The sequence below is a fragment of the Talpa europaea genome (genome assembly GCF_964194135.1).
Source record: "Talpa europaea genome assembly, chromosome: 3".
NCBI classification, from domain to species: domain Eukaryota; kingdom Metazoa; phylum Chordata; class Mammalia; order Eulipotyphla; family Talpidae; genus Talpa; species Talpa europaea.
In genome coordinates, this window is record NC_140069.1 from 115,171,624 (window position 1) to 115,185,884 (window position 14,261).

Here is a 14,261-nt window from a genome sequence, read left to right on the forward strand (position 1 = left end):
AATAAAAGCGTACAAGGTAAGATGTGACTGACAGGTGGCTTTTTTCTCCCCAGTCACATCATACTTTCTATGTGGTGCTTTCTGCCCTCAGAAACATGGTCCAGTTGGGCTCCCAAATTGCCGCTGATGGGTCCCTCTCAGACTCCTGCCTGACCATCTGCTTATTATGAGCTTCAGGGGAATGACACTGTTCCCACCAGAGAATGACTCACGGGTGCTGGGGGAGGAGAGTGCACTTTTGGAATATGCAGTCCTTAAAACACCAGCTGCTTGATTTTGTGTCTTGTAACTCAGTTGGCTATGAATTTTAGGGAAGATGTCTTCATTTTTGGAAAGCTAAGTTTCACAGACATCTAGAGGAAAACAAATCACATGGTTGGCTCTTTCTTAATTTTACTGCAAAAAATTTTTCAAATACCAAACACTTGGTTTTCCCACATCTTTCCTCCCTACCCTCCGTGACCAAGAAAAGCTCTTTCGAAGGACATAGTGTCACACTCCAGGAAGGGACAATATCTAGCTGAATGGATTTGTCATAAAAGAACATATTCATTCAGGACTTCTAGGAAGAAGAGATGAAAAAATAAGCAAGATTAATACTAGGCTCCCCCTGATGAAGGCAGAAAACCAAGTCAGGATCCTTCACCGTGTATTTAAGAGAGGGGATCACTTTGTGACACTTATCCTTTTGTTGTTCCTGTTTGTAATGTAAAGCCAGGAAGCACCCGACCCACAAAGCAGTTCTCCGTGATTCACCCTCTTCACCACCCTGAGTTTTTACCAAGGGAGCTGCCAGTAGGGTCCTCTCCAGCATGGCCTTCCATTTCCTGAGCCCTGGCTTCAGAGAGCTTCAGATAGAAGTACACACTGACCTTCCTCTCGGTCCACCCCTGGGTGCAGTACTCCATCCCCCTCTCTCTCTTCAGTGGCATGACTTTTATCACATACTGGCTATTTTTATTTTAAGTATTTTTATATAATTACTTGGTTTCCCCAACTAGACTCGTAGCTTGAGGGCAAATACCCTGTGTTATTGAACGGTGATCTTCCCCACTGGGAAGATGCTATGCAGAAATGTGTTGCTGGTAGAGTAATTGATCCTCCCCCCACCCCAGCCCCCAATTCTTGAGCTAGACCATAAAATAATGTCCCCAGATTCTTCTAAGAAAACCAACTAGAATCATTCATTGAGAAAAAAATTCTTCTTATAGCAATCATAGATTCTGAACCCAGCCCAACTTCCTTTGCCTCTTAAGCTAATGACATGTTGTTTAACCTTCATAAATTAATGGCATTGTGAGCTAATGAGAATTCATGCTATTGATTGCCTTTGAAGTATTTATTTTTGTCACACGCATTTCAGAAACTTCTCACTTATAAGTTTGACATGATTGATGCAGAATCCACTTTCCATGCCTAATGCTTTCCTCCATATACAACTCTGCTTTGTGGGATCTATTAACAAGGAGATAATTAAATGTAAACATGAGTCACAGGCTTTTCCTTTTCTGATGAACTACAAATAAAATAACAAGGAAATGAGGCTGGGAAGGAGGAGTAGCTACTACTCTTTTCAGGATGGCGCAGCCAAGAATATCAGGAACAATCCATCTCCAAAGCAAGAATAGTTTTCCTGGCAACCATCACATCTTCTTCATGGGAACTCACCAAGAGCTCATTATTGACCAATGACTGAAGGGGCCTGGGTAGACCATACAAAATTTCCAGAAGAGATTCCAACAGCAAAGTATCCTTGCTTCTCATAGTGATGTGGCTAGAGGTGCTAAGAATCCGGGCCATTAGAGGAAACTCAGAGAGCACCCAGTCTATTGTGATTGTCTCTGAATGCCTCTATTAACACAAGCGTAGCATGTTGAGCAGTGCCAAAAGAGGCGATCCATTTACAGGAAATTATAAAATATATCGTAGTATAAATGTATACTAGTGTTATAGTCAGAAGGAATAAAGAAAAAAAGATGGATTTCTTTGTTCACAATTTATGTGATTTGGAATTAAAGGGAGATATCTAAGTAGTGATACATTGTCTCCTTTAAAAAAGTCAGTATGTTCAAAGCCACATGACATATTGCAACTTTTCCCAAATATCTGTGTATCCTAAGCACACTATGTCAAGAAGACTGATCCAAAGACTTGATTTATGTTGCTGCCTGACAGATGTGTCTGCAAGGCATGCCATCTAAATGGACTTCACTCTGGCAGTTACCTTAGTCATCAATTCTCAGAGAATTAATGAGTGCCATTCATCCCAATAATAGAAACCAAGGTCAGGGCCTCTTCTATACTCTGTAATTCCATTAGCAATGCACAGAAAGCACTTAGGTCAGAAGCTCTATAGACCTTACAACTGAGCAAATGGAACTATTTCTCCTTTCCAGGGAGAATCTTCTCTGAGTGTACCTCCTTGTCAATGGTTTGTTGTACATCAACCTTTAGTGTATTTACAGATGTAGGGAAAATGGGAAAGTAAATGTGGGGCTGTCTTCAGCTGCCAAGATTTTCCAGTACTTTCAAATAAATGTCAGTCCAACACACTGTAAATATCAAGCCATTTCAGATACTTCCAATTATGTGACATACACTTTTAAATTGTGTACTCATTCAGGTTTTATATAAATCACTTGATCATTCGATGTAACACCATAAAATTTACTTTAGTTTTCATTCTTTTATCTTGGTTTTTATGAATTTATTTTATTTTTTATTCTACATAACCTAATAAAGTGAAAATGATCTTGAAACTAAGAGTCATCACCATAAAATATTAACTGTGTTTGCAATGAAACTTTCATCTTGGACTCTCAAGCAGCATACTTTTCTAAACTAAGTCTCACCAGACTTTTTCCTCATAAGCAAATTGCTCTGAGTCCACAACATATCAAAAAAGAAAGGAGTAACCCCAAGCTTTGAGGCCTCAGACATAGATTTGAATGCTGCTTTTGGTACTTATTTCTCAACAGTTAAATAATACAATAATTATACTTTTATATCTACTTCACACTGTAGCTATAAGGATTAAAAATAAGTGCTTATCATAGTGCCTGGAATGTAACAAATAACTTGCTTTTATTGTATTTGACCTGTGTGTTGGGGGGGGTGTGTATGTGTGGGTGTGGGTGTGTGTATGTAATCTATGTTTTGAAACATTTGTGTTTGTATGCCTAGTAAATTCTAAATGACCCACCATAATGGAGAGGAACAGAGGCATGAGTAATTCAAAGCAGCAAATTATCCAAATATGTGTTTCGAAGCACTTTTTTATTTCATTTCAAATATGAGTGTTTCTAATATCCAAAATAATGACTTCCAACAAAGGAATGGCACTATAATGTAAATTCCTAACCTAATAGAACCTGAGGAGGCTGTTTGATTTTCTTCATCTCTCCTCCCCTCCCCTTGGGTCACCTTCCTTTTCTCCCCTCTCTTCTTCTCTCCTCCTCACATCTTACACAGCAATAGACAACTGCCACAAAGAACTCTCTACAAACAAAGCTTCCGCCTCCCACTCTCCTCTGAATCAGGGCCACTGGTGAAGTGTGTCTGATTCAGTGCTTGGGCCAGGCTGCACCTACCAAGCAAATGTGTGAAGCAAGTGCCCCTGTGGAGGGAGGAGACAGTCAAGTGTGGCATTGTGCTTAAGACTAATGGCTGTGGAATCTGACAGATGAATTCTAATCCTGTTTGGCCTGCATTACCTTGGGCCACTTGCTACCCATTTTATGCCTCAGATTCTTCCACTGTAAATATGCAGTGATAACACTATCATGTATTTCATGTGATTTGTTAAGGATTAAATTAAATTTTTGATGTAGCTATAAGTGTGTGTGTGTAAGGTTCAGTGTGGATCATGAAGTTATCTATGTTATCTTACAGAAACCAGCAACATCATTCTTGTAAAACCAGAGTTAAACAAAAAGAATTCTTGGCTTCATGTAGTGTCTGTATAATCTCCAAATAGATCTTTCCTTTCCAAATGAAGCTGTTTTCCCTATGTTGATTCTTAAGGGGCATTGCTCTGTAATAAGCAAAGTATTCTTCAGTTTTAGCAGTGTTGTGGGTTTATAGTATGCAGAAAGAATTCAAGCTGGTACACATAATTACATGCATGTGTGCACACACACCAGCAATGGTGATATCAGAAATGTTTAAAAGAATGGAAGATGAGTTAATATTTATAAATCAACTCTCATATGCCAAGCCCTGTTCTAGTCTCTTTACATATGATAATTTTTTCATTCTCAGAATCGTCCTGTGAAGTTTCAATTTATTATCCCAGTTTTATTGATAAAAAGCAAAAATTCAGAGAAGTTGAGTAACTTTGCAAAATCATGGGAATTGTTAACAATATAAGCTGCACAGCCAGGGAGACTATATAATTTGCTGGCCAGTCCAGGACACTATTAGATATGAAAGAAAGAAAGACCAGGAATGAAAGTTCACTCTAATTATAGTTGATCATCAAACATCTAGATCACTTTTTCAATAAGTAAATGAATGAATTATTAGATTTCTACTTGAGACATATATTGTCTTAAGACTCTAAAATGATCATTAGTATGCTTTAAGTCAGTTATTTTTACTTAATTAGTGCCAGTGGTAAATAAAAGTGTGCTTGGAGTTTCAACTCAGGGAGACAGGCTCAGTCAATATTTTCATATACTATCTATCCCTTCTCACAGTAGACATATGATAAGGGTGCTGGTTCATTATTTCCTGTCTTTCACTGCAACATATACCCAAGGTTGAGAGTTCAATGAACAGACATCCCTGGAGTATAATGAATTCCGGGAAGAGTGTATCTTTGTCTCTTTATACAGATTAGATCAGTACCTGACTTCCTTGAGAAGAGCAACAAGTCATTGGCAGATGATTTCCTAGCCAGGATTCCTGATCTTAAAGGGAGATAAGAAAGAGAACAAGTTTCTAGATTGCAAGTTCCTTATGGGAGGCTAAAGACCATTGATGTCGGGCCCCATAAAAGGTTTTATTGGTAGAAACTCAAACATTTACATTGAAGAGAAATCTCAGCAGAAAGAAGAGATAAGATTTGAAAACTGCATCAATCTTTAAAACTTAGATGAGTGGGAAACAGGTCATAACCTCATAGATAGATGCATACATATCTAGATCTAAGCTTAGATTTTCCCTGTTTTCTCCTCTTGGTAAAATGAAAAAGGGTAGAAATTCAATTCCTGGCATTTACTGTCTTTCCATAACGGTGCATAATTATGTGTAGAGTATGGGTTCTTGGGGCACGCTGTTCCATGTCTGTAATTCTCAAAATTTCATGTGTGTGAGACTCTCCTAAGAAGTGTCTTAAAAATCCATGATCCTCACTTCCTGCCTGGACATGCTGAGTCACAGAATCTAGGGTAAAGTCCGAAGAGCCATATTTTTAATCCTAAAATGATGATGCACCCCAAAGTTTGAGGACCCCTGAATTGGCCTATAACAGAAAAGAACTTGAATTTAGAAACTGGTCTCAGTAGTATGGACAGGTCCACATTTGATAAGAATCATTGAGATTTCAAAAGGCAAATATACTGAGCAGAGAAGCCATTCTGGCTTTACAGTTTTTCCTGTGGGGCTGGGACTCAAGGACAGAACATGTATGGGTAATGCCCCTGATATCTACTTCTGTTGGGGATTCTTTTAGCCGTGCCCCATAAAATCGGACGCATCATTGATGGGAGTCCTGCAGATCGCTGTGCAAAACTAAAAGTGGGAGACCGGATCTTAGCAGTGAACGGCCAGTCTATCATCAACATGCCTCACGCAGACATCGTGAAGCTCATCAAGGACGCAGGTCTTAGTGTCACCCTTCGCATCATTCCTCAGGAGGGTGAGTGCCTGAGCCAGGGCCACGGAGTCCACCTGGCTGCTGTCACTGTGACAGCAGAGTGTCAGAGCTTGATTGTTATTTCCACTTTTGCCAAAATTCACACTCTTTGCATCCCATCTCCTATTTTCTCAGTCCCAAGCTATGTGACATTAAAGATAAATAATGTGAACCCCAAGATGCTGAGTGATTCTGTCATTCCTCCTGGTCTCCAGAGTACTCTTTTTATGGTTATATTAGGCCAAAACCCATTCAACAGAGATGATAGAGTTACCAATCTGAAGGAAAAAACCAACATATTCATGTTAACAGTTAAGCTCTGGAGGATTCTTGAAAGTCAGATTGATTTTGAAAAGCTTGAGGAAGTTTTTGTGGTATAAAGAGAACTCATTTAGAAAATGTTGCATCTGTTAAGAATTTTAAATCTCCACATAGGCCTTTGAATTTCTCTGTCCAAGCACTCCCCCCTGAGGCTCGTAGAATAGTGAGAAATGCAACTGGCAACCTTGCCTCAAGGGGCCATTCACCCTAAAATCACCATTTTTCAGACACAGTGGGTTCATTACTAGCTTCTCATAAAGAGCTGCTGACTCATTAATGCTATTCAAGAATTCTGTCCCTGAAGTTCCTGGTGACTGGACCAGAGTGGTCCCACATGGGAAGTGATGGGCTCACCTTGGTCCCTCTGTTTCACTCACTCTCTAGAACCTACCACTGGAATATGTGACAGAAAGGTGCCAAATAGCCACCTGACTCCAAAGAGTAGTTTAGTAGTAGTTTAGTAGTTCTCAGCTGAGGCGATTTTGTCTCCCCATAGGATGCTTAGCAAAGTTTGGAGACATTTTGATTATGATTGAGGGGTGGATGCTACTGGCATCTGGTGGGCTGAGGGCAAGGTACTGCTGAACACCCAACAATGTACAGGACAGCCTCCCATGGCAAAGAATTATCTGGCCTAGAATCCCAATGGTCAAAAACTCAGTGGGGAAGAAATTTAGAATTTAGGATGATGAGGAAAGAAAGGAGAAAAATGGTTTATAAGGGAATGTTAATAGATCACCTCCCCTTTTTAACCTGTTATCTGCAATACCATGATATATAAAATACTCAGTGGAAATTAACTCTGAGCAAGATTGCTCACTAAAATCTGACTTGCTTCTCCATTTTCCCAGTCTGATATGTGTCTGTCCTGCTCTTATTTCAATGTAAAGATATAATTTCAATTGAAAATTTGATGCTATTATGAGAAAATCCAAGAAGCACTTCTAACAAAGAACAATTTTATGAACCTTTCTCTGTCCAATCTTCTTTTTTCTTTCTGGAGAAGCATGAAATACAGAGGGTGATCAGGCAATAAGACTAACAAAGAACTGGAGAAAAGAGTCTAAAAAAGCATTTCTTTTATCATCCAAACTTGCAAATACTGGTAAGACTTCTTACAACCAAAAAGTAGCGGCTACAGAGTTTTCTCTCCTCGAGCAATGTTGGAAAAATAGAAAACATTTTAGAACTTAGTCTTTTGAATTATCTTTTCATAGTTTTATTAGGTTTTTTTCTTAATTGTAATCTTTTCCTCTGACAAAATGACAAGAGACTGTTCATAATCTTGTCCGGCAACACATGATAACAGAAGAACGCTAATTCCAAGAGTGGCATTAGAACTTGATAAGCTTAAGGTACTGTTTTAAAGCCTTAGATAAACTAAAATAACCAAAGCCTGAGTCAGCTGAGGAGGGAAAGGGTTACCCCTTCTCACCACCTCTTGCCTTTTATCATTGCCAGCCTGACTGAATTTCCACTCTGCTTCTCCTCTGCAGAGCTCAACAGCCCCGCCTCCGCACCCAGCTCAGAGAAGCAGAGCCCCATGGCCCAGCAGCACAGCCCACTGGCCCAGCAGAGCCCGCTGGCCCAGCCAAGCCCAGCCACCCCCAACAGCCCCGTCGCCCAGCCCGCACCTCCTCAGCCACTTCAGCTGCAAGGACATGAGAACAGGTAGCGTTTGCTCGGGCCCTTCTACTTCTGAGATGTGGGCGAGGTTGGGGGAGAGAGTTTGGGACAGAACAGGACACAAGCAGAGAAAAAGATTTCCATACAGTGAAAATTGCCACGTCCACCCTTGTGTGATTGTGACATCATGTGTATGTTGTGTATGTGGTTTTATTAGCAAACACAGGTTTCGTGACTTCACAGCAAGAGAAACTTTCCTGAAGAAATGATAAGGAACTGCAGATGAGTAAGGGTTCACTAGTGGAAGTCACTTTAGAGAGAGTCCAGACAGGGTGGAGAGCATATCCAAAGACCCTTTGGCAGGAGGGACCGTAAAAACATGGAGAAGGGAAATAAGGCCAACATAATAGGGCGAGAGGGGAAGAAGCAATGATTGAGATAAAGCCAGTAAAGGGTATAAGGGCCCATACCCTAAAGGATCTTGTAGGCCCCTGCAGGGTCTTGTAGGTGTTAGCAATTTTGATCTTTGTCTTAAGCACAGTGAGAAGTCACTGAGGGGTTTATAAGGACTGATATCACTGGACTTGCTTTTCAAGATCACTCAGTCAGTCCTGTAGAGAATGGACTGGATGGTGGTCAGGGTGAAGGCATGTCAGTCAGCTCGAGGTGGCTGCCAGTGTCCACTGGGCCTTGCAGGGAATGGCTTGGAGAATGACAGTGAAGTGGACACAGGGACATGCTGAGGGATCCGGAAGCATGAATAAGCACTGCACTGTACCCTAGAATCTCCTCCCCATGATCTAATGGGGTTCTTCCATTCCACTGCATGACCAATGTGAATAAGGTACTTTGAACTCTTCCAGAAACAAAGGATGCCTTGGGAAAAAAAACAGCATTGTCTACATCCTGTGACTTGTATGTCACGGGGAGCCCAGGTAGGCTGAGTCATTAAAGAAAGCTACGCAGACATGTGTGTAATACTTTCCCCATTCCCAAAGAGAAAGAACTTGTGGGCATCTCTATGAATACAAGTCCTCCCTGTCCTTTCTGTGACTCTAATGTTTTCTGAACATCTGCTTCCCATCTCTTACCTCCCATGTTGGTGAGGATGAAGTGAAACCCTGTTTTTGAATCCCCAGAACTCTCTAGTTTCATCATTCACATGCTACAAAGCAAATATTTTCCCTATGCCCGAGGTGTTATTTCCATAAAGCCCTGTTCTTTCTGATTTCCCCATTTGCTTTCATAGAAAAGTAGATGTCTGTTGCCCTCAGATGTTTATGGTTTCAATATAGTCCAGAGAAGAAAAAGACTAAGCCCCATAAAGAAAACACAGAGGCACGAATCTGACACCTCATAAGAGTAAGCCTCAGTAATTAGCCCCAGATGTGGTTGCTTTTACCAAACACATTTTGTTTGGACAGAGTGCATTGGCTTTCCCCGGGATTTATTTTAGATGCAGGAGCAAGATGAGGATGCACCAGTAATCCCTGGGCCTGCTTCAGACTCTTCTACATGGCTCTGCCTCTGCTGATTAGCCTCCCAAGCCACTATCCATATTCCCCTTTGCAAAGTCAGACTCCATGAGACCAGGGCTTCCAGTCCATGGCTGGGTAACTCACCCCTGCTGTGTTCTAGTTCAGTGGGGAGAACACCAGTCAGGCGAGACCACTGTCATGTCTCTGCTGCTACCAGCCCACAAATGGGAGTCCTTGGCCCCAGTCCCACAGCAATGATCTTTGGGTATTTTTTTGTCCAGACTACAGAAGAAAATGTTTCCTAACTCTGGGAGTAACTGATTGACCTGATCCTGTATCACAGGCACATTTGCCCAGAGCTCCTAGTTACTTTTGCTTCATTAACATGAACAGCCTTGAAAGTGCCCACTCCAATTCTAGGGCCCTTTCTGGCACTCAGGATTTCTGGCTTAAGTCTTTGATTATCTGTGGATAGCTCATTTGCATCTTAATAAAGAGATTCAGTAATCTTATAGACACCAGAACTATATTCCTAGCTGCATTTAAAGATGATCATAGTATCAGAGGGAAAATTCTGTGCCCTTTTTCCAGGTTTGAGAAATCTCCAAGACAGTCTGTATGCCAAGCACCCAGTAGGAATTTCTTATTGGGTCAGTTGTACAAGAAGTGCCTGCCTAGATGTCAGATTGAGATAGTTCCCACCTTGAATGGGATAAAATAAAATGACAGTCTACTTGCAAATTTTTTATAAATTAGAATAAATATTTTACCCTGTCTTTATTTTCCCATGGGTTGGGTTCCTGCTGATACCCACACACCTCTGCCCATTTGTCTGGCCCCATAATATCCTTTTGGTTTGCATTCAGAAAATACAAAATAATTTTAATATGAACATAAACCAAAAACTCTTCAAGAGGCATTCATTGAAAACAAGAGATTCATGTTTAATATATCCCAAAACTGAACATAAACAACAAGATTCACCCTCCACAACCAGAGCTAGTGATATTGAGCTGCATTATAATTGGCAGGGTCAGTGGAAGAGCATTGGAAATTGATATATTTCGTAGACTTTGAACTCTAGATTCTTAAGGTCCTTTGAAGTAAAAATCCCACAATAAGATCCCCAACCACATAGGCTTGATTCTAGAACTTATTCATGCTATAAAATTTTTCTAGAATTTATCAGAAATCCTGGCACACAGCACTGATGTAAAATGAAGTTTGAGTTCTGGAAGGTAGGTTTAGATGACAGCTGTTGCAAGTTTTAACTGTTTCTATTTCTAGGCTTTCATGTAATCTTTGGGGAGACTCATTTCACCCTCTTTTGCTATACCTTGTGGCACATCTGGTTAGAAGCAAAGCACATAATGGATATTTCATACCAATACTATACAGATAATGAAAATTAAATGACTGTGCTAAAACTTAAAACAATGTGATATCTAAACCACCACACAAATTATTTCTAGAAAGGAACCAACAGCCACCAACAAATATCACCTAGTTCAATTCCTTTTGTTTAATTCATGCAATTTCATAGTTTAGCATCTTATTCAAAGCATATTTTAAATAATTGTGGATACAGTATGCATTCTTAGTAGGTGAGTGGACAACTTGCCAAGGTATAAATCAAAGCCTAAATTGTACACCTCACAAAAGGATGTGTCATTTCTGCAGAGTTCAGTAACACATGGGGCATCCTCATCCTCAAAGGGTGGATTAAATATCTACATTACTAACTCACTTCCAAGAACCCCAAATTAGCACAACTAGTGCCATGCTCTTCCAATGTGTCCTCACCAAATAGTAGATTGCACTGTGGCATTGTTCACATGAGTGGGTTTTAAATAATATTTAGTATTTATCAGGAATAGTGAGACTATAAGCCAGTTTTAAAAAAAAAAAGAACTTTTAATCTCAAAGATAAAAAATCTGTATTGGTTTGTAACCTGGCATTAAATATTTTCTCAATTCCTCAAACCCTCTATTCATATTTTTTCATTAATCATATAGTGTTTCATTAATAATACTAATAAAATGGACACTATATAGAATGCATTTTATTTACGTGTGACATCGAATAGCTCATTGTAGATTTGCTGTGGCAACCAGCAGTGAAGGACAGAATAACATGGCCTTGAATGTTTAGGTTAGTTTATTTATGGTGCCATAATGGTAGGTATTGACTATTTTACCCCCCTTTTGGAACTGGGAACCCCCTCAATTTAGAGAAATTTAGATACACAAAACAGCAATAAACAATTCATTCTGGTCTCTATATTTATTAATAGCTAGTATCTAAAAATAAGAAAGACAAGTGTTAGACATATACATTTTTGCCTTCCCTTTCATCATCTTACCATGATAGTGTCTGATACTAATTTAATAGCTATAATCTAGTATTTAAACTGCATACTCTATTTCTACTTTTAACAGTAACCCAATGATTTTCTATGTGACTTTGAAGTTGGTTATTATCCCTACTCTCACTCCTGTAACTCCTGTGAGATGGTTAAAAAGATCTAACCTAGGGCTTCCCCAGTGGCGCAGCGGTTGAGCACTGGGTTGCGAAGCTGCCCGCAGCCTCTGCGGCGCCTGTTTGATCCCCGGCTGCTCCCCGGCCACCAGAGGAGGGTCCCACATGGCGCGCAGACCTCTCCTGCCGCCCGCTGCTCCCCTCAGCAGTGTACTTTGGTCTTTCTGCCTGCTCTGCTCCCCGCTCTGGCTCTGGTGAATTCTCTCACCCTCCTACGCTTCTGACTGTACCCAGTGCTTATATAAATAAATAAATAAATAAATCTTTAAAAAAAAAAAAAATAGTTTCTCCCTCTTAAAAAAATTTTTAAAAAATAAATAAAAAATAAAAATAAAAAATAAAAAAAAATCTAACTTAGCAGGTGAAAAAGGCTTTAATTATGTATTTATAGACAATTTAGATATCACTTCAATAGTATCATCATGAAGTAAGTGGCTTGCCAAGGTATGTATGTGTGGTGTATGTGTTTGGTGTGTGTGTGTGTGCGTGCGCGCGTGTGTTTTTAAGAGGAAGAGAGAGAGAGAAAGGCTGAGAGTTTGTTTACTGGGTTAAGATAGACCACTATTTGGAATTTATAACTGAAAATTTACCTCCCTACATTTGCTGCAGTTTTACAATCTATAAATAGCCAAAGTCAAAGTGAGATATCCATAATTCCTGTTCCACAAAATTCTGATGAAACCATCATTTTTACCTTGCTTTCTTAAGGAGCCAAATTAAAAGTATAAAAGATGGCACTTGTCAAAGATTGTAAACTAATATTTATTTCATCTTCTTATAATTCTGAACATGCACGCAAAAGTACCACCAAGAGGAGTGGCCACTTATGCATTATTCTAACCACCTTACAACAGTGAGATACCAAAGTAAATCCCATTTGCTCTTATTTAGTTACAGATCGGAAGTAAAGGCAAGGCAAGATGTGAAGCCAGACATCCGACAGCCTCCGTTCACTGACTACAGGCAACCCCCCCTGGACTACAGGCAGCCTCCAGGAGGGGACTACCAGCAACCCCCGCCCTTGGACTACAGGCAGCCTCCCCTGCTGGACTACAGGCAGCACTCTCCTGACACCAGGCAGTACCCTCTGTCAGACTACAGGCAGCCCCAGGTACCCTGGCCCTTCAGAGCAAGACAGGACCAGGACCAGGACCTCCTGACATGCAAGGAATGAAATAGGGTGGGAGGCAGAGCACCCTTCTGAGATTGAGTCCAAGTTCTATTCTTAATTCTGGTATCATCTGGGTAATACCTATATCCTCAAAAATCTTTGTATAAATAAAACTGTTTCAGAATGAAGCAGATCAATCAATAAGTGGGTGAATGGTAATGGGATGAACTAACCCCTGCTATATTAGCCAGCTGACTCCCAGTACATTACCTGGTTAAAAAAAAAATTTAATGTTCTTATCTGTGACCTCAAAGGATATTGTTAGTGCAGGAAATTTTGTAAATGTCAGCAGTGGAGGTGCTTAGGCCCACATTATTTGCACGGTCCCCTAGCTCCCATTTGGCTGTAAAGGGCCAAGTCCCTATACACTAAGGATAAGGCCAGACCTGGCTTCACCATCCAACCTATCATCTCTGATACAAGTACCGATTCCTGTCTATGCAATGTTGCATTCTTATAATTATTCATTCATGTTCGATGCATCCCATGACAACTTCCTTATCCCCTCTGAGCATCTGTTTCCTAAAGGAGGGGTCTTTCTTACAAACTGTAGTGAGACGTCAACATTTACGAAAGGTGCCTAGAACAGGGCTTGGTATCTGGGGAATATACATTATGTGGCAACTAGATACCAAAATATAAAGTGAGGACAATTCTAACTCTGTCAGATTACATTGTATTTTATTATTGATTGAAGATCACCTTTATTCCCCCTCTCCCCAAATTTTAAGAACAGTGATGATGGGGAAATCTTGTACATGTAACATTTTATTCAAAAGAGAAATTTGTACAATTTATGTAAAAGAGAATCTGTACACCCCAACTTGATAATCAGTGGTCTGTGCAACAGAGAGCTACAGAAAGACTTCATAAAATGTCACTTTTCTAGTCTACCAACCTGTAATTTACACACACATGCACACACATAGACACAAGACTCCTATATATTTAGTTATGAGTTATGGTGCCCAACAGCACTGAATTTGATAACTCAAAGGAGAGATAATATTACTCCAGCCCATATGCAGTAATTAAAGTTTTGCCAAGTAAACTGATGATCACCAAAATAAACAAGCCACACGGCAGTTCTTTTAATGACCACATAAACTACATGCACTCTGACCTGTCCAACTTTTGGAACTTGTGTTTTGCATTTTGCTAGTCTGTGCAGTCAGATTCCTACTTTTTACATCATGTCATTTGAAACACATTAACTATGAGAGAGGAGAGCAGAGTGACCACAAAAGCTTCTCTGATATTAAATAATTA

The 14,261-nt window shown here is 40.1% G+C and overlaps 1 protein-coding gene across 4 annotated transcripts in view; it reads left to right on the plus strand.

Moving 5' to 3' along the window:
- Nucleotides 1-14,261, plus strand: part of MAGI2 (membrane associated guanylate kinase, WW and PDZ domain containing 2) — a gene marked incomplete at both ends in the record, with an annotated part of 1,136,641 nt that overhangs the window by 1,038,035 nt on the left and 84,345 nt on the right. For all 4 annotated transcript variants that reach the window (XM_084230806.1, XM_084230807.1, XM_084230808.1 and 1 more), the window contains 3 exons: nt 5,675-5,860; nt 7,675-7,849; nt 12,713-12,932. In XM_084230806.1, the coding sequence (XP_084086932.1) occupies nt 5,675-5,860; nt 7,675-7,849; nt 12,713-12,932 (581 nt within the window). The remainder of the gene's footprint in view (nt 1-5,674; nt 5,861-7,674; nt 7,850-12,712; nt 12,933-14,261) is intronic.